Here is a 19,564-nt window from a genome sequence, read left to right on the forward strand (position 1 = left end):
ACATGGACACATCCGGTTACATCAGACTTTTCACCAGAGTTCAACTGGGACATTTCCCTGGTTAGTCTTTTACAGGTGCCCTGATAAGAGTTATTGTAGTATAATGATGTTGATAACTCATGATGTTTTGATAAATAATGTTGATATAAGCAACTATGATGATGACACATTTCACACATTTGTGTTTCAGATTATAAAAATAAAAACATCCAAACACTATCACACAGGAATTAATAGAAAACTAATATTCAACAGTTTGAAGACACAAAGAAAACAGCTGCCTGCTGCTGCTTAGAGACTAAAGCAAAACAGTAAATAAAAATAAGAGCCATAAAAATAAATGAATGAGCTGAAAGAGGCTAAAAAGCTCTACAGTTTGGTGATATTTCTCTGTGTTCATCATTAGACCCATAACTTTCACATGCCATGTAGTCATTTGATTTAGTGTTAAAATTTAATTATACAAAATTAATGTAGCTTTAACATTTCTTCGAAGGGGCAAAAACTGGTTAATGTTGCAATTATCTTTATATGTGGCCTACATATACATACAGCATTGGGGTGTGTGGGACCCCTAACAATGACCAGTAAAACCAGTGTCAACAAAACGCAAGGGTTAACTAACCTGCAAGTGACTGGTGGATGGATATTAAGTGGATTTAGTGTTGTGAGGAGAAGTGGTTCGGCTCATCGTCAGATGTAGCTCTCCACAAGAAACAGGGGTGTGTACTTTCCTTTCCAAAACCCCTTCCTGGACTAAAAACAAGAAAAAAACACAATGTTTATTCATAACTCATTTGAATCTAGTGGGATTTTTAACCTTCTTTTCTTCTCAAAGCAGATTTGACCGGTGTTTTCTCCAATATTTTTTATCATTCCACAATCAAATCCTCCCCCCAGAGTCTCTGATCTTCAGAAAGTGATGCCTGATCTACTTGTCTTTGCCCTTAAGCTCTTTTGCTTCGAAGTATAATGGGTGTTGACATTTATCCATTATACCTCAAATTCTGAACTATGTTGTAATTCCCAGTATGGCATGAGTTCTTAAGTGTATTCATTTAGTTTAAATTTCAAGTAGTATAAGCATATTTTTTTTTCATTGACTTCCCCAAATTTACTATGTACACACTCAAAAAGGGTGGATGGACGACACCAGATATTTTTATTTTATTTTAGGCATTTTATGCCCTGACATCAATAGTTTCTGCAAGTTCCCCAGCTTCATGTGTCGCAATTTCCATAGAAAAATAAAAGCAAAATAAAATGGGGTATTACCACACCAAACCACTAGATGTCCTACTGAGACTAAAAACTCTCCTGAAGCACTGACAACAAAGAAAGAAGCAGCTTTTGGGCCCTGTTTTACGATATTAGGGCATTGCATTAAGCGTGTGGCACAGTTGCGTTTGGGACGTGTCCAACTCCAATTTTGCTAGTTTAACAGCGGGAAAAAAATGGTCGGTTCAAAAGGGTTGTACTTAAGGTGCTTCTCAAGTCTTTTATTTGTCTTTTCCTCTATTTCACTATTAAAAGACTTCCAATTAAATTATCCCCGTTTCACCAGCAGGTTGTGTTATATTGGAAACTCTTATATAATCATAACTTTACCTCTGATAACTCCCCATTTTGAAATAATAGATATATCACAGTCAAAAACAAATCACTGTACAACAAGACTGGATGGATAAAGGTATTTGGTCTGTGATTCACTCAGACAGTGACGGTTATCTCATGTCATATGAGAACTTCTGTCTAAGACAGGACCTCACTGCCAATCGTAATCATTTTAACTCATAATAACTCACATAACTAATGCTATTCCCAACTCTTTTATGTATTTATTTAGGGGAATGTTAATGAACTCCACTCCTGTCACCCCTTCTCTCCCTCTACTTTTAGTTGGAGGCGTTGTCTTTAATTAGGTAAAAATCCCTAACAAAACAATTAGAAATTTGATTGATAGCATCTCATACCCTACAATATCCTTTAGAAACTCAATTTCTCAATTTTTCTCAAAATGTACTATTCACTAGTTACGAACCAAATATTTAAAATTCCCTATATTCCCCAAAGCTAAAGAAATCCATTTTAAAATTCTATCCATGTATCCATCCAGCGACTTCATATGACAGCGTTTTGGAATAGAAACCAATAATTGTGTGTGACAATAAAACTAACTACTGATCATTTATTCTTCCATTGTATGTAGACCTATTCAGAAGCGTTGTGGCTTGATATAGCCTACATGACTGTCTTCACCCATCTCAAGAACTTTTCTCTGAAGGACATTATCTATAGTTGTGTCATGGACAAGAACAAAGACGACTTTCTGATTAATAACATTGTCATTCTTGGGATATTTTATATCCACAAGTCAAAGTTTTTGAAAGTGAATCCTAAGTTTTGTGTATTTCATAATGAGCTTCTTTCCTTTACAAAAGCCCTTAATGTTATGAAAGTAAAGAATGCAATGAGACTTTTTAGTATGATAGCAGAATATGATTTGGGGAAAAACCATAGCCTTTTTCCTTTTATTTAAATTCCTTTGATCTTCTTTTCTTTTTTGTTTTTCCCTGTCTTTTGATATGCACTTGATCCTTTCTGCAGTATGTGACAACTCAGTGCCATGTTTTTGTATATGGAATGTTTGTCAATAAATAAAAAATAAACGATTGTCTTTTCCTCTGAGGAGCTATGAGCAGACGATAAGCTACACCAGTACATCCTTCGTGGAAGTGTTTTAAAGACCGACCATTATATTGATTGGACGCTGCGGCTGATCAGACTGATATGATACATCAGGACAGATAACATTAAACTCAAGTGTATCACTGCAAAGTCTTATATTTGTGTTGTTTTATGATTCACTGTCTCGTTAAAATCTGTGTTCATTGTAGGTCTGAACTACGGAAGCCCTAAGCGGCCATCGATTCATATCTTTATTTTACTCCGTTTTCCTGTGATAGCGGGATGATGACTGTTGTTTTCTCGTGATAACGAGATCATTTTTCTTATTATGGAGACAATTAAAGTCAGAGAGATTCGGAGAGTCTGTCAGCATGTTTTACATAATTTATCGTCATTTCTATTCAGTCATGTGAGGCTGGTCATTCCTGTGTTTAGTCCAAATAGATAACAATAAACCATAGCTACACATAAGGAGTCGGACAAGAAGAAACTGCACCAAAGTATTTAATGAAGCTAGCAAATTATTTGATGAAAGTATGAATGAAAAGCAGCGATCGATCAGTCACGATGTGATTTGCAAATAACCTGTATGCAGTAGTGTTAAAGGACATCAGAAGAGGAAATAAACAGAAAGCCTAAAACTGAGCGTCGACTTTGATACGAGTTACATCATTTCAATTTCCCTGAAACATTTAACCTAATAAATCTCAAGACACCACGATCATATTCTGGGTTATTCAATAATGAATTTACAATCAGTATCAATAATATGTCAGTATCAATCAATAAAGAAACCTATAATTGGAAAGTGTAAAGCCGTGTTATTTGTACGCACATTGATAAGAACGGGTTGAATTATTCATGTGTAGGTATTTGTTAAACACGTAACAGCTACATTGAGAATCATGCTGCTATGCACTGATAACTGTGAGACTTTATTAGTACCAACACAGTGCACATGAGTGCAGACACAAACTCCATCAAAAGTCTCTATAGCTGTTAGAGCCCACTGACCGCTGATCCAGCAGTGATCAGCTGCCGCCATCAGCAGAAATGGACGTCAATTTACGTGACGCTTTGGAAGAAAGGACGTCTCATGTCTCTAATGCTGCGTTCCATGCAACTTGGAACTGGGAGATTTCCGACCTTCAACTAGAAAAACTATCCTGAAACGCCACTTGAAGTCGGATTTCCTACTTGTGTCCTCACGAGTAGCAGCTGAATTAAGTCACTAAACAATGTCAGAGCCCATTGAAACACAAATTGTAAATGATAAACCATAAACTAAAAGGCAACAAAAAGTATATTTGCATGATGTAGAAATATGTTAGGCCTATTACGTAGCTGGCTACAGTAAAGAATCCCATAAAGTCATCTTCATTTACTGACTTGAGGGTTACCAACTGATGTAGCTTGGGGGTACACAGTTAACTAGTAACGTATAAGTTATTTATGTCAGTTGTTTGCATTTAAACTGCCATATTTTTAATTAACACCTAAAGCACTACTGAGGGTGCAACTGTGTACACTTTGTCACGGTCAGCCATGGTTTTCGTTCACTTTCGGCGTCATGCACCACCATGCACCTGGAACGCTTTGAGGTCGGAAGTCGGATATTTCAACTTGGAAATTTCCCAGTTCCGACTGGTCTGGAAAGCGGCATAAAAACACATTTCCTCCTTCCTTCTCTCCTGGCTTGGTTCTCTTGCGTCTCTCCATGCATCCACAGTGGGAATAACTAATGCTGCATTCCAGGCAACTCCATGGAATGTAAAGAATCTCATAAAGTCATTGCATTTGCATTTAAACTGCCATCCTTTTAATTAACACCTAAAGCACTACTGAGGGTGCAACTGTGTACACTTTGTCATGGTCAGCCATGGCTTTCATTCACTTCTGGTGTCATGCACCACCATGCACCTGGAACGCTTTGAGGTCGGAAGTTGGATTTTTCCAACTTGGAAATTTCCCAGTTATGATTTATGTTTTTTAAACATGTCTGCTTAGAATAGTGTTTTTGTTGGTAATTGTCATTCTTGTGGTGGTTTCTCATTGAAACCGGGACTGTTTAATTTAATAAGAACAGCTGAATTTAGTTAGGAAAGTTGGAATTGAATTGTATGCATCCATCTTGTCTGACCCTTCTACAATAAACTTACAGAAATTTCACCTCCCACGTAGGGGGTCCCCCTCCTAACCGGGACCAAGGGTTGGCCGCCCCCATGTTACCTTCGCTTATGCCCAATAGTCGTTAAACTTTACCTGACTAACTAAACATGGCTGGAACAGCTGGAATAGTGTTGTTTACCGGGGTGCGAGCCACTATGTTTCAAGACATGTATTGGATTAAAATCACTCACCCTGCCTTTGAAGATTAAAAACTGGAGATGTTCATATATATTTATTATACAAATTGAATTTCTCTCTCAAACATATTGCTACATACAACTAGAGCTTTAAGTAAACATACCAAAAAACAGGTGCTTTTGCTTCATGGCATTGTCTCTTTTTCTCTCCCCTGCCTTTCCTGTCTCTCTCTACCGTGTCTATCCAAAATAAAGCAGAAACACCAAAAACACAACTATACTAAAGAAAAGCTTATATTTTACTTTATTCTTAAAACCAGCTGTGGAACAAACTAATTATATTCACTACAAATTATATTATTTTATTAATGGAACACATTTTGTGTGTATGTGCCCTTGTACTTTTTGAGTGTTTTTAAAAAAGATTTTTTCTTTTTTTCAACTTATTTTCACTTGTCCCTACTATTCTTTATCTCAAGCATTGTTAACTTCACTACGATTCAAGTTGCATCCATTACAGAGTAAAAGCAAAAGTGAAAAGGTCCATGTGAGAGGATGAGAACAAACAAAAGAAGCCAAATCGGCAGCTCCAGCAGAGAAGAAGCTGCTGGTGTGTCTGAGAATCTGTGGAGAGTATACGTGACATGTTCATGCAGCTAACTTTATAGCTTCAATGGTTCAGTAGTTTCATCATGTACTATCATTATCATGTACATTCACTCATTCTGCACCCACCCTGTCATACACCATGTTTCCCTCACTTGAAGGTGATGAGGTAGTCTGGGTACGCTTGGTTATCATGGAACACAACATACATGCTGGGATTGACTATGTTATCCACCACACTGTCGTAGAGGTCATGGGGCCGCTGGTCACTGCGAGGTGGAGGAACCTTCATGTTGCTTTGGCCCTGCGTGTAGATCCCAGTCAGGACTCGAGCCACAAACATTAACTGAGAACCATCAACAGCTGGCTTGGAGTAGGTAGGGTGGGCTGAGTAGCTGGCGTTTACAGCAAAGTAGGTTCCATGACCGTATGCAGTTGCTGAGAAAAAGAGAAAATAGGGAATTAACAAGTCCTCATACCTTAATAACAGTGCCTTTCAAAATTATCCAATATAGTTGTTGTAAAAACAATTCCTCTTATCTCATCTGCTACTTCTGTAGTTAAAGGTTTGTTTAAGTTTAGGCAGCTAAAACTACTTGGTATGGGTTCCAGTAAAGATTGTCGTGCTTATAGGAAACAAAGTTGACTGTTTTTAGTAGATGGAGGTACACACTGTATTTGGCACTTTTCAAAACCCGAAGACATTGCTAGTCAAGAAAACGTAAACATAAGTAATTTTAAGCCTTTGAACAAATAACAGATACTGTCCCTTTTCTAGTGAAGACGGTCTCTCAATGAAAGGAAACAGCAGAGAGAGAAGACATGACGTGAAGGAAGGAAACAACATTAGTAATAGTAGTAATCTATATGTTTTTTCACTGATAAATATCAGTCCAGTTGCTTTATTAGGAATACTGAGGTCCAAATCCTATCAATGCAACCTCCCCCCCCGAAAACTTTTGACCACACACATAAAGGAACATCTGTAAATGTTCTGTCACAGCAAGTGATGCATTCTAAAACAGAAGTAACAAAAAAAAATGCATGCTCAGAGTTGCATTAGTTTGGGCCAGACGCTACACTGCAGAACCAATGACTCCTTATTATTGTGCAAAAGATCTTTACCATTTTGTCCAGCGAAGCGCCGGTTGAACCCAGTTTTCATGATGGAGTCACAGTTCTCCTGGGTCGTCCCATGGTAGAGAAGCTTTTCACCTGCTCCACCCACCTGTACGTTCTTATCAGAAATGTTCTTCTTCTGCACTTCATAGGCGCGTCGGAGATGAACATTCTGCAGACGCTCGATCTATCAAGAAAACCAGGAAATAGTGAGCTGCCAGATTTTCTATTTACATCCTTGGAAATATCACCACACTATAATATACTGTTTATAAAGTAAAATATAAGTAATAAGTAAAATATAAGTAATAGTCATTAAGGTGAAAGTTATTAAGCTAACTGGAATGTGCCATGAATAAATTTTATGTACTCAATGTCTACAGACAATGAAATGTCTTTTCCAGTGAGAGCTGCCCACCTTCATTACAGTCTTGGAGACAGTTCGTTTGAAGGCCTCCTTCACTGTCCGGTACTCTGCAGAGGAAGGCTGCAGCTCAACCTTCTTAAAAGTTTCACTGTGACCCATATTATCCCAGCACAGGGGGAGAGTGAAGTCTGAAAAAAGTTGGAGGGCAAAATGAGTGGAAACAGATCAGATATCACAATAAATGTGTTTAAAGGTGTTTGTATGACAAAGAGTGAGTATTTATCCACAGCATTACTTGTGGTACTGCATTTCCTTGTATTGTTGTTGTGATGTTAGCCGTAGTAGCAGAACATTTGTATCACTGTCTGGAGATGATGTGTTGGCTCTGCAACTGTCTCCTCATCTCTGCATGTTACCTTCACAGCTCCACGTAGCATCGGTTCGCTAACCCAAAGCTCAGCTAACGTTAGTTACATTACTTGCTCTATTGTCGTTTGCTCTATATCACGGTATTTGTCATTGCTGGATTCCTCCTGAATCACATATCCCACCTTTAACACAGCGTGTTAGCAATATGCCTGACAATCTCATGGAGTGTTTTGAAATGCTGCGCTTGCGTAAAAGTGAGAGAAATGTGCGTGTGTTTACAATTATTTGAGTTTAAGAAACAGGTAGTCATAGTAATATCACGCCTGATTATTGTTTATATTTGGTTTGGTAATGTTATGTATATTACTGCATATATGGTTCAAATTTAAACATTTGTTATTCTTTCTCTGTATAGAAATCACAACCAGCCATAAACACCCAGCTATTGCATGGCGACTGGAATACCTGAACAGGTGTAACTGCAAAGGGAAGAAGTAAACAGCATAACAACCATCTCTCAGCTCTTAGAATTAGGCCTCAAGTGTTGTTCTGGCTGACACACCGGTGAACCTAGTAACAAGCAGAGAACTAGAGCCCAGACTGGGCGTATTCCTCTTAACTCCACTGCACAGATCTGTCAGTAGCAATTTGCATGTTGGCTGAAATGCAAAAAAAAGTTGCAAAGCACAACACTGCAGAGGTTAATGTTGTATTGGCTGCATTTGTCTTCATATTTGATGTTATAGCTGTCTCAGTTTAAATACAATACCTGCACAATTTTTGTGCATAAACTTTGTTTATTTATTTTTTTACTTAATTTGAAGCCAACATGGACAAAAAGTCCTAAACGTGCAGAGATTTTCCAGAAGTTCCATGACAACTAGATAAAGTCCATCTGCTGATGATGATCAAGTGTTATGTTTGAAGACTCGAGAGCAGAGCTGAATGGTCCATGTGGTGAAACTGTTTTGTCGACTACTGTGTCCATGGATAAAGTGAATAGTTATTTATATTATTATATGTAAATGTTTGTTTGTGTTTGTGTTGTAATACAAAATTAGAACATATGTTATTAAGATTTTAATTATTTTAGTATCTAGATATGAATCAGTATTGATTGTGGTCTCAAACTCCAGTACCAGTCAGACTCTTTTTGTTACATCACTTCTCATCTAGAACCAGCTTCTCACCTCTCAGATTCACAAGTCGTTTCAGATTCGCATTCAGTCCAGTTACTCGGCTTGTTGCCTTCAACTTCTGTGCATTCACACTCCACCGGATGCCCTGTGCGTCCACTATCCCTCCTGCTACATCATTTTTTTCCAGGCTGTGATTGGCTGTTTTAGGGAGTCTCTCCCAGGTGCCGTTAGGTCCCAGGATGCACCAAGCCACACGGGTGTACAATTCCTCCTCCTCCCTGACTCTCACCTCTCTTCTGAGGGAGGCATTAATCATGTGCACAACCTTGTTGACCCCGTCCTTTAAACCACTCACTGTTAAGCTGCCCTGGCCGGACTGGTCCTCCTGCATGTACAGACCCTCAGTCTCAACCAGCTGCTTCAGATCCTCCATGTCCTCCTGGGTGAGGCATGCCAGCTCCTCCTTTTTGAAGGACTGAGTGGAGCACTGAGACTGATACAGATTCTTCAGCTTAGTCTTGGCATCATCAACATCCTTTCTGGAGAGACCCAGGAACAGGAAGACGGACTGTTCATTTCTGGAGCTGGTATGGAAGATGTTAAGGTCTGGACTCATAGATGAAGGGAGTTGTTGTTGTTGTACATAAGAAAACTGAGGTACTGACACTGTAAGGTAGATCACATGATAACGATCAGTCACAATTCCCAATGAAATAAGAGAATTCTGATATTTTCAAAAAGACATATTTCTAAGCAACCGCAAAAGAAGAAGGCTGTGAAAATTCCTGTCACCTCTATTGATTCCAGCAGTGGGAAACATTTGCATTGCTTCCTCTTTAAACTTCAAGAAAACTTTGATCTTAATCAAGACGAGGTGGATGTTGGTGAGACAGTAGAGGGGAGTGGACGACGTAGCGGTCTTGACACCTCGGAGGATGGCACCTGCTACGACACCAGGGTCCAACCCGCCAATTCCTGCACAAACAGTTTGTATTTTTACAGGCAGATTTAAAACTGACACTGAGATGAACTACATGTTCATGTCATTTACACTGTATGTGTTTGAGATTATTGAACATCTTGAAAGTCTTACAAAAATCTTACCAGCACAGATGGCAGGAATGGCCACAGACTTGAATCCAAATGTTTCACAATGTTCAATGATGCGACGCACAAGTTGTTCAATAATACCAGCATCTCTTTGTCCACACACATGTAAAATGGCTTCACAAGGAAATGATCCAGACTGAGATACAAAAACTTCTCCTTGGTTCACTTTTGCTACATAAACATAACAAAGACAAGACGAGTAAGAAACTGTTAAGTGTGTTTTGCGTGAACATTTCTTTCTGGTCCTCTTTTCTCACCTGCTTTTAGTTCAGCCTCCACCTGTGGTCCAGCTACAGTTAAGATGTCTTTGCACACACCATCTGTAGAATAAAGGTGATTAGGTCTCTGAAGCTGTACTTTGGCACAGTAGTGCACTGAGCTAAATGCTGATATTAGCATGCTGTCATTGGCAATGCTAACATTTGCTCTTAGTACGTAACACTAAAGTACACCGACAGCACAGAGACTGATGGGAATGTCAGTAAGAGACTGGAGTGCAGAGAAACAGAAAAAATGAAGGGATCACCAACATTTTAACAGTTCCAGTACCAAATTTCATGGCAATCAATTCAAACATTTTAGGAAATAAAACACATATGTCAAACAATCCATCAATTGATCAAGAATAGAATAAGTGAAAACTATGATCTGCTGGTGACTGTAGATTATATGTAAGGGGATCACAAAAGTCATCATACTTTGGGTGACATGAATTTCTGTAACAAATGACAGGGCAAGCCATCTGATAGTTGATGAGATATTTCGGTCTAGAACAAAGTCATGAACCTACTGACCGACGTTGCCGTCCCTAGAGTCACGTCGCTGACGTGGCTAAAAATAACTTCACAGTTACAATGTGGTTTTCTGCTCACTAGGACATCCTCAGCTACAGCAGCTCTCACCCACCGTCATGAAAATTTGTGAAGTCGGTCGTGTTCACCACAGCATCTGTAGTCTCATTAGTGATGTCACCAAACACCAGCTGTAGTTTAACCCCGCCTCCTACTGTCATTGTGATGTCATCAAGATCACTAGTGAGAGACCTGAAGATCGCTAAGTAGAAGAAAACCACAACATGTCTAATGTTTAATCATATAATTTAGAATGTCAGTGGAAATGGTGAAACATTACTAACAAATAAATATATAATTATTTGAGATTCTTCCCTGTTTTTGTAATTTTGTAACAGTCAACAGTCAAAGTAGTCTGAGCAGCTGTCTAGTTTACCTTGGCCTCCCTGGTTCATATTTGAGCTGAGGTGTCTATGAACATCATGGTAGCACTGTAAATAAAAACATCACCATTAATTACTTTTTCTTCAATAAAGCCTATATTAATGCGTCTAAACCAGTTACTACAGTTGTCTGAGTGTTGATAGTCACCTGCTCAGAGTCTGGATAGTCTGGTTTAATGACGATGTGGATGGTGGAGAGAGACCCAGAGGATGCAGATAATCCAAACTGGCGAATGTTCTCAGTCAGCACTTGAATGGCTTCACTCAGCGGGAATTTTAAAACAATTCCAGGTCCGATAACTGGAAAGGCCACTGAGCTAAAGCGCTGCTGTACACAGAGGTCCAAACACTTCTTCAGCCCATTGGCAAGCGCCTACAAAACAACAAAAATCCCCTGCATTGCACATTGCTTTCAAAAATGTGTGGGTTAAAATTTGTGCAACTGTGACACAGGAATTTCATCTCGGGGATCAATAAAGTATTCTGATTGAGATTGTGATTCAGAAATTGACATAGAGTAGATTTATGCAGCATTTGGCCAGGCATGTAGAGGAAGGGTTTGAACTTCTCTCTTAAGCTTATTGTGCCATTCTTCTTCTAAATATTTCAGTTATTATTTATCCATACGAATGAATGTCTTTGCGGAGAAACTTGAATTTGAACTAATCCTTTGCCCTCACCCGTAATGTTTTCTCTCCAATATTTTTGAATCCACCAAGTATTTCACTTTACCTGCACACTCTGCCCTCTGACTCCATCCCACGGTGAGCATTCAATGAAGAAGAGCTTGGAGCAGCCCAGAGATGGAGGCCCATCAATCTGCAGAACATCACCAGGGGCAAGAGAACAATTCGCTGCCACAGAGTCAAACTTGGACTGGATCACGTTCCCTGCTCTTTTCAACAGACATTTTCCAATTTTCGTAGAAGTCAGCTGCCTGTTTAGCATGGGGACCACCAACACATTCACCTGTGGAAATAATGTAAAATAATATCAACTTGAGTGTTGCATTGCTGCTGGACTAGTTTATATAAATTAGAACATAAATTGTCAAACCTGCTCTTCCTCTAAACTGCCCAGCTTGATCTCCAGGCTTGTCTTGTTGACCACAACGCTTCCAACAGTGCTGCTGCGACGTCTGGTGATGGACGGTCTGGGTGTGAGGCTTCTCGGGCTTCTGATACTTCGTGTTTTCTGTTCCCTGATCAGGATCTGACAGGAGCTCTCTACCAGCTCCTTGCTTTCTTTGCCCTCTGTTTGGAAGTAACGCTGAGCCCCCGGTCCATCTAGAACCAAAGTGTCTGATGTCAGACTGGCTAGAGCTGAGATTAGGGCCTGCTGGGCCTCCTGGACCAGACAACGGGGGCCAGACACAAGCACACAAGGATATGGGGAATGTGAGACTTTTAAGGTCACCTTGGTCTGTTTCATGCCAATCAGTGCTAAGAATTTATCAAAACAGTCAACCAGCTCAGGATGTGGTAGGTTCAGTACTTCCTGTGTCCCGACTTGGTTCATCTGGTAGTCGTGCAGAACCTCTTTCAGCTTGTTCACATTTTGATTGTAGCCCACAAGTTGTACTTTGGTGACTGTGGTTCCACTGGGTCCTGGTATGAAGCTGACGTCCACTCTGAGCTCCCCACTGTTTTCCTTGTTCTTGGCTCTGATCATGATTTCTTTCACTCTGTCTAGATCTGGAGGTACAGCTGCAGCTCCCTGCAGCTGCACAGTGGCCACACTCAGGTCTCTCTGCACTGCTGCCTCAGCCTCATCCAGAGCATCAGAGGACAAACTGGACAGGACCAGGTCTGACCCCACCTCTAGGGAAACAGGATTTCTGAGCCTCTGCTGGAAGCGAGTTTGGTACTTGGAGATTGCACCACTGAATGTTATGAAGTTTATTAAATCTGTGGGGAGCATAACTCTCTTTTCCTTCACCTTTTTGATCAGTTCATCAAGTTTTGTCGCTCCTGACAGCACCTCCTTGTCAGGGCCTTCAAAGATAATCATGGCGTTACCTCTGTGGATTTTGACCTCTGGCCAATGTGCACGCATTTCTCGAATAAACTCTTCTTCTACCAGTTTGAACTGCTTCTCCACAACTGGCAGTTCCTTCCGGGTTGGCAGGCTCTTTTCTAGGAATGCAATCTTTTCCTTCACAGCCTGAACTTCTCCCACAACCACAGCATAACCGTTCTCTGTGTACACTTTGATATCATCAGTCGAGACGTCCTGCAGTAGAATCTTTAGTTGTTTCGTCTCAATCACATGATAGCAGAGGTAGCTCTCAGTAAGGCTGATAAAGACCCGATCCACCTGTAACTCCCATTTCTCTGCAGCACTGCTAGAGGCCCCTCCAGGCCCCTTCTCTATATCCCCCCTAACCACTGCCTCCTCTTCATCAAAGTTTAGCTCCGCTGTGCAGCCGATAGAAGAGAGTTGCTTCTGAAGGACTTTTGATGCCTTAGGGCTGTCTCTCAGGTAATACAGGATGTAAATATCTATCTTGAAAATCTTCTCAAGGCCTTTTGTGTTTGCTTTTGTCTAAAGAATAAAAACAATATCAAATCAACTTATTTATAACAATGTATACGTCTAATAAGAATACTACATTTCATTATCTATAAACTCACCCAGTACTACAACACATAACATTTTTATTATCAGATGTTACTTCTACTCAGAAATCCCCCATACGGTTGGGCCAGATCAATTGGCTCTGACGTTTGTGTTTACCATAATCATGAAAGCACCAACCAAGGTTTCTAAAAGACAATACTCTCACCTGTAACTGACTCGTGGAGGGCTGATCAGGGTTCTGTGGCAAATTGGTTCGGCTCACAGTCAGACGTACTTCTCCAGAAGGGAGGGAGATGGTGTGAAACTTCCTCTGTAAAACTCTTTCCTGGTCTGTAAAAAATACAACAAAGTTCAAGGTCCCCCAAAAAACTAGATTTAGACAAACTGCAAAGTGTATTCAACCTATAATTCACTTTAACCCCATTGGATCTCTTACCTTCTTTTTCCTTGAAACTGATTTTATAGATGTTGACCCCAGCCTTTTCAATCATCCCGCAATCACCTCCCCCAGAATCTCGTCTTTTCTGAAAGTATCTCCTGATCTTGTCCTTCTCTCTGTCTGACAGATCTTTAGCTTCGAAGAACAAAGGATGTTGGTATTCACCCATTTTTCCTGCAATTCGGAACTTGCAGAAGTGTGGCACTTCTATTTGCCGGAGTGCACTACAGTTACGGGTGTGCCCTGAACTACTTATTTTCACTTTCATTTACTAATGCTGCGTTCAAGGCAACTCGAAACTGGGAACTTTCTGACTGATAAAAAGTAGGCTACCATGGAACGCCACTTGGGAGAAAAATACCCAGACTTCAGGAGTAGCAGCCAAATGACGTCACACAACAATGGCAGCTCCCATGGAAGCACACATTGCAAATGGTAAACAATAAACTAAAAAGCAAATTACAGTAGGCTATTAAATTAAAAGAATAGGCTACATACTAGTATTAAATAGTGATACTTGTTCGGCATGTAAATTGATGTCAAAATATTTTGTCAATGTTATTACAGTAAACAATCTCTGAAAGTCATCTTCTCTGCCTAAAAGTTATTCAGGAAGATGTTAAAAATGACCTGAAATGTGAAAAGGTCAGAAGTCGGATATTTCAACGTGGAAATTTCCCAGTTCCGACCGGTCTGGAATGCAACATAAGCGGTGCATTTCCTCTTCACTTCCCCCTTTTTACAGTCAACACATTCTCACTCCCGACTCGTCACATAGGCTACTTTCAGACTGCAGGCCTTAATACGCAATTCCGATTTTTTGCCAAGATCCGATTTTCACATTACTGTTTAAATGTGGCCAGTGTGTTCTGTCCGCGACCTGAAAGTGACCCGCATGCGCAGAAGAATAACACGACGTCACACGCACCACGCTGTTGCAGGCTACAGAAGTAAACAAGGAGCAACAGAGGTTAGCTCCGGTTAGCTCACGGGAGACTCTCGTTTTTTATTGTCCTCTCTCGGGTCACATTTATTCCGAATCATGACAAGTGTTTACAACTTTCTGTTCTTTTCATTACGGTTTCTGGCGCTGGACAACGCAACTGCCCCACAACTCACTCCCTCCGTCTCTCTCTCTCTCCGCACTGTGTCTGCATGCACATACTCAGAAGAGAGCTCGCCCCGGTCCGGTGGATTTCAGGTGTAGTAGAAAGGGAATTTGTGAGTAGATGATAGCGAGGTAGAGAAGGACGAGAGCCACGTGTTTGATAAAGGCTTTTTGTGGAGCTTTTTCGTTCAGCGCGGCTCCGTTTACAGCAGAAAAGCTGCTCTACAGTGATGTGAAAGTCCCATCAGATGCGACCTGAGTGTCCAGACTCAGGCAGGTTAGCGTCGCTTTTAGACTTTTAAGGCTCAAGTTAGCAACGCTTAGCAACAACAAAATGCAACGTCCGGTTAGACTTTCAAAATGCTAGTGTTGTGTCATTCAAAGAACGTTTTGTTCATTGGACCTAATCTTGTATGTGACTCAGGAGGAAAGGGTTGTCTCAGTAAGTAGGCCTAATAATTCGTTCATTTTCACGTATGCGTGAATAGTCTTGGCGTCCTCGTTTACTCGTCTCACTGCAGCTGCATGGGCTCCGTCAGCACAGGAAAAAGTATTGATTAGTTCACAACTCTCAACTGTGGGTGTCTGGGTTTGAGTCGTTCATTTGCGTTCCAGTTAACAAGTCGGAAAACCTCGCTCAGCCAGCTGTTTGTTTACAACTAGTCAGGTTAGCTATTGATTCGCTGGTTGATTAAAAAAACGCATTGTGTGGTATTTACTCACACTAAACACTGTAGCAACACGTCCACAGACAGCTGTTGGACAGCACTTTGTGTACGAACATTTATATGAGTCACAAGTACACAGAAGTGCTAATAAGCAGTATAAACTACAGCTTTCACCAACTGTTGATACCCCGACAGCCATCTTGGATCACGAAGTCGGGGTAGTGCGGTTCTCCTGACTTCCCGAGTCGGAAATCCGACTTCAGGGGGCGTTCCAGTTGAAAGTTCCGACTGGGAACTCGGAAATTCCGACTTCCCATGTCAAATGGAACGCACCATAATTAACTAATCGTTCACCGCTGGGTCCTCAGAGTCTGTCTTCACTCGGCAGGCTGAGTAATTGCCAGTACCGGGGAATGAGAGTCAAGTCGGTTGTCAGGTAACAGTCACTGGACTGATATCTATTTTGATAATTTTGTGACATTTAATAAAGCATAACATTATTACAGAGCAGTGATGTTGTGCCATAGTTTTAACACAGCCGTCCCGAAACTTTAGTCCTGCTAGTGTTTACAGCTAACAGCTGATGAGAGTTGTTCTGGGTCCACTCCACTTCAGAGCCCTGACAGAGTTCTACCGGGAGCTGAATTATCACAGAGGTCGTCGCCTCTCCAAAACAAACGGACCCGGTCAATAAAACATTAAAAGACAGCCACATAGCAACGTTAGCGTTAGCCCTGTGGTTTGTTTACAGCTAACAGCTGATCCGGTCGGCCAGAGAACGCAACCTATGACCCTGTACGCAGGATAAGCGGTTGACAATGGATGGATGGATGGATAGGGACGTTAGGCTGCTGTATGAATGAGCACTATAGAGATATGAAGATAGTAATTATATACATATACATATACAGGTGCTGGTCATATAATTAGAATTAATAATCATCAAAAAGTTATTTCAGTAATGCCATCCATTCAAAAAGTGAAACTTGTATAATGTATACATTCATCCCACACAGACTGATATATTTCAAGTGTTCATTCCTTTTAATTTTGATGATTATAACTGACAACTAATGAAAACCCCCAAATCAGTATCTCAGAAAGAATATTAGAATATTGTGAAAAGGTTAAATATTGAAGACACCTGGTGCCACACTCTAATCAGCTAATCAACTCAAAACCCCTTCAAAGGCCTTTAAGTGGTCTCTCAGTCTAGTTCTGTAGGCTACACAATCATGGGGAAGACTGCTGACTTGACAGCTGTCCAAAAGACGACCATTGACACCTTGCACAAGGAGGGCAAGACACAAAACGTCATTGCTAAAGAGGCTGGCTGTTCACAGAGTTCTGTGTCCAAGCATATTAATAGAGAGGCGAAGGGAAGGAAAAGAGTAGAAAAAGTGTACAAGCAATAGGGATAACTGCACCCTGGAGAGGATTGTGAAACAAAACCCATTCAAAAATGTGGGGGAGATTCACAAAGAGTGGACTGCAGCTGGAGTCAGTGCTTCAAGAACCACCACGCACAGACGTATGCAAGACATGGGTTTCAGCTGTCGCATTCTTTGTGTCAAGCCACTCTTGAACAAGACACAGCGTCAGAAGCGTCTCGCCTGGGCTAAAGACAAAAAGGACTGGACTGCTGCTGAGTGGTCCAAAGTTATGTTCTCTGATGAAAGTAAATTTTGCATTTCCTTTGGAAATCAAGGTCCCAGAGTCTGGAGGAAGAGAGGAGAGGCACAAAAACCATGTTGCTTGAAGTCCAGTGTAAAGTTTCCACAGTCAGTGATGGTTTGGGGTGCCATGTCATCTGCTGGTGTTGGTCCACTGTGTTTTCTGAGGTCCAAGGTCAACTCAGCCGTCTAACAGGAAGTTTTAGAGCATTTCATGCTTCCTGCTGCTGACCAACTTTATGGAGATGCAGATTTCATTTTCCAACAGGACTTGGCACCTGCACACAGTGCCAAAGCTCCCAGTACCTGGTTTAAGGACCATGGTATCCCTGTTCTTAATTGGCCGGCAAACTCGCCTGAACTGAACCCTATAGAAAATCTATGGAGTATTGTGAAGAGGAAGATGCGATACGCCAGACCCAACAATGCAGAAGAGCTGAAGGCCACTATCAGAGCAACCTGGGCTCTCATAACACCTGAGTTGTGCCACAGACTGATCGACTCCATGCCACGCCACATTGCTGCAGTAATTCAGGCAAAAGGAGCCCTAACTAAGTATTGAGTGCTGTACATGCTCGTACTTTTCATGTTCATACTTTTCAGTTGGCCAACATTTCTAAAAATCCTTTTTTTGTATTGGTCTTAAGTAATATTCTAATTTTCGGAGATACTGATTTTGGGATTTTCATTAGTTGTCAGTTTTAATCATCACAATTAAATGAATCATCACATTTGAAATATATCAGTCTGTGTGTAATGGATGAATATAATATCCAAGTTTCACTTTTTGAATGGAATTACTGAAAAAAATCATCTTTTTGATGATATTCTAATTATATGACCAGCACCTGTAAATGGCTGGTCTGCTAGTATACTCAGGAAAGATTGTGAAAATAGACGGATTTAGCCGGAGTAGTGGCTTAATTGAATATTGACAACATATTTCTGTGGTTTTTCCATGGTTTGAATTTGTTTGTGGCTCTATGGGGCTTTATAGAACCATGATAGAGAGTGATCAAGAGGTGAATTTGTGCATTATACTTTGTCAATTAGAGCAAGCCAGGCAACCTTCTGTTTGAGAACTGTGCTGTTTTAAAATTGCCCACTAGAGGGCTGCAGCGCCGTAATAACCAGTCAAGTTAAAATGAAAGAAATGACTAGTTCATTTAATGAACAATATTTGATGACTCGAGTCTGTCAAAAGACTGACTTTTCCCATCACTACAAAATACATCACCATTTTGAAACGGCACGTTATTAAAGTTGTGAAATGCTGCAATTTGGTTAGATTTAGGCACAAAAACTACTAGATTAAGGTTAGGAAAAGATCATGGTTTGGGTTAAAATAACTACGTACGTCAGTTAACACATAAGTTAACTAACGTCTCTTGCGTAACTTACGCACTTTACATAACTCACGTAACTTAAATAAAAATATTTAATGTTTACTTTTTGTTTTATGAGGGACACGAACCAGGGACTCCTGGTTCAAAGTCGGGGTTCTGGCCCCTCCATCCACACATGATAACACATTTTGGTTTCACAAGATAAAAATCCAAACACTATCACACAGGGATTAATAGAAAACTAAAATTCAACAGTGGGTTTATCAGAGCTTGTGTGCCAGTCCTATCTTGCCGTACTGTAAATAAATAATAAACATTTCTATTTCATACATTACAGGGCTGTACAGACAGGGAGCAAATGTGCAAGAGTGCATAGTGCAAAAGTCCAACCGTGTTAGTCCACATGGGACTTTACTCTGTGCAGACATGTGTGATGATGTTCTGTGCGTGTGAGTCCTCCCTTGGTGCACTTTTTCTCTGACTATCGCACCAGAGAAGACAAAGGAAGACTACTTTTTAAACAAATCCCAAATAATTGTGTAAACTCACACACAGTTGTAAAAAAAACAGTGTAACTGCCGCAAAACAAACATACAGTAGGCTGCATTAGGACAGCTTTGTCTGTGAATTACTTTATGGCAAACAAATTAATGCATTTAATATATGATGTGACTTTTCAATGTTTAGCCTATAAAACATTTTTCCTAATGTGGTGTAATAATAATGAGCTACTGCCTGAATATTTTCCTACGTTTTTTAGTTTTTTTTCAGGTTTTAGAAGAAAAAATATTTGACATTGAAGGGGTAAAAAT

General features: G+C 40.4%; 1 protein-coding gene across 2 annotated transcripts; it reads right to left on the reverse strand.

Annotated features, from left to right (window-relative positions):
* Window positions 1–5,074: 5,074 nt before the first annotated feature.
* Window positions 5,075–14,213, reverse strand: parp142.2 (poly(ADP-ribose) polymerase family member 14-related sequence 2.2). Of its 2 annotated transcripts, XM_038731377.1 has the most exons (14): window positions 13,955–14,212; window positions 13,724–13,848; window positions 11,995–13,482; window positions 11,671–11,907; window positions 11,087–11,311; window positions 10,932–10,986; window positions 10,611–10,757; window positions 9,962–10,024; window positions 9,699–9,875; window positions 9,387–9,569; window positions 8,646–9,260; window positions 7,138–7,274; window positions 6,726–6,906; window positions 5,075–6,038 (listed from the first exon to the last, which is right to left on the reverse strand). In XM_038731377.1, the coding sequence occupies exons 1-14, from the start codon at window positions 14,124–14,126 to the stop codon at window positions 5,752–5,754; spliced, it is 4,092 nt and encodes a 1,363-aa protein (XP_038587305.1). In that variant the 5' UTR covers window positions 14,127–14,212; the 3' UTR covers window positions 5,075–5,751. The 2 variants fall into 2 exon arrangements, with proteins under 2 accessions (XP_038587305.1, XP_038587306.1); XM_038731378.1 differs by lacking the exon at window positions 9,699–9,875 and having other exon boundaries at window positions 13,955–14,213.
* Window positions 14,214–19,564: the final 5,351 nt, after the last annotated feature.

The sequence above is a fragment of the Micropterus salmoides genome, unplaced genomic scaffold (assembly GCF_014851395.1).
Source record: "Micropterus salmoides isolate LMB-PRFRI ecotype aquatic unplaced genomic scaffold, ASM1485139v1 Ms_hic_scaffold_2, whole genome shotgun sequence".
NCBI classification, from domain to species: domain Eukaryota; kingdom Metazoa; phylum Chordata; class Actinopteri; order Centrarchiformes; family Centrarchidae; genus Micropterus; species Micropterus salmoides.

What these genes read in the sequence shown, in the direction of transcription:
- parp142.2 (XM_038731377.1), bottom strand. Translation starts at nt 14,126, where the DNA reads ATGGGTGAATACCAACATCCTTTGTTCTTCGAAGCTAAAGATCTGTCA. An exon ending in CAGTTTCAAGGAAAAAGAAG is followed by an intron (nt 13,849 to 13,954) that starts GTAAGAGATCCA and finishes TATTTTTTACAG; the next exon opens with ACCAGGAAAGAGTTTTACAG. An exon ending in CCTCCACGAGTCAGTTACAG is followed by an intron (nt 13,483 to 13,723) that starts GTGAGAGTATTG and finishes TTTATTCTTTAG; the next exon opens with ACAAAAGCAAACACAAAAGG.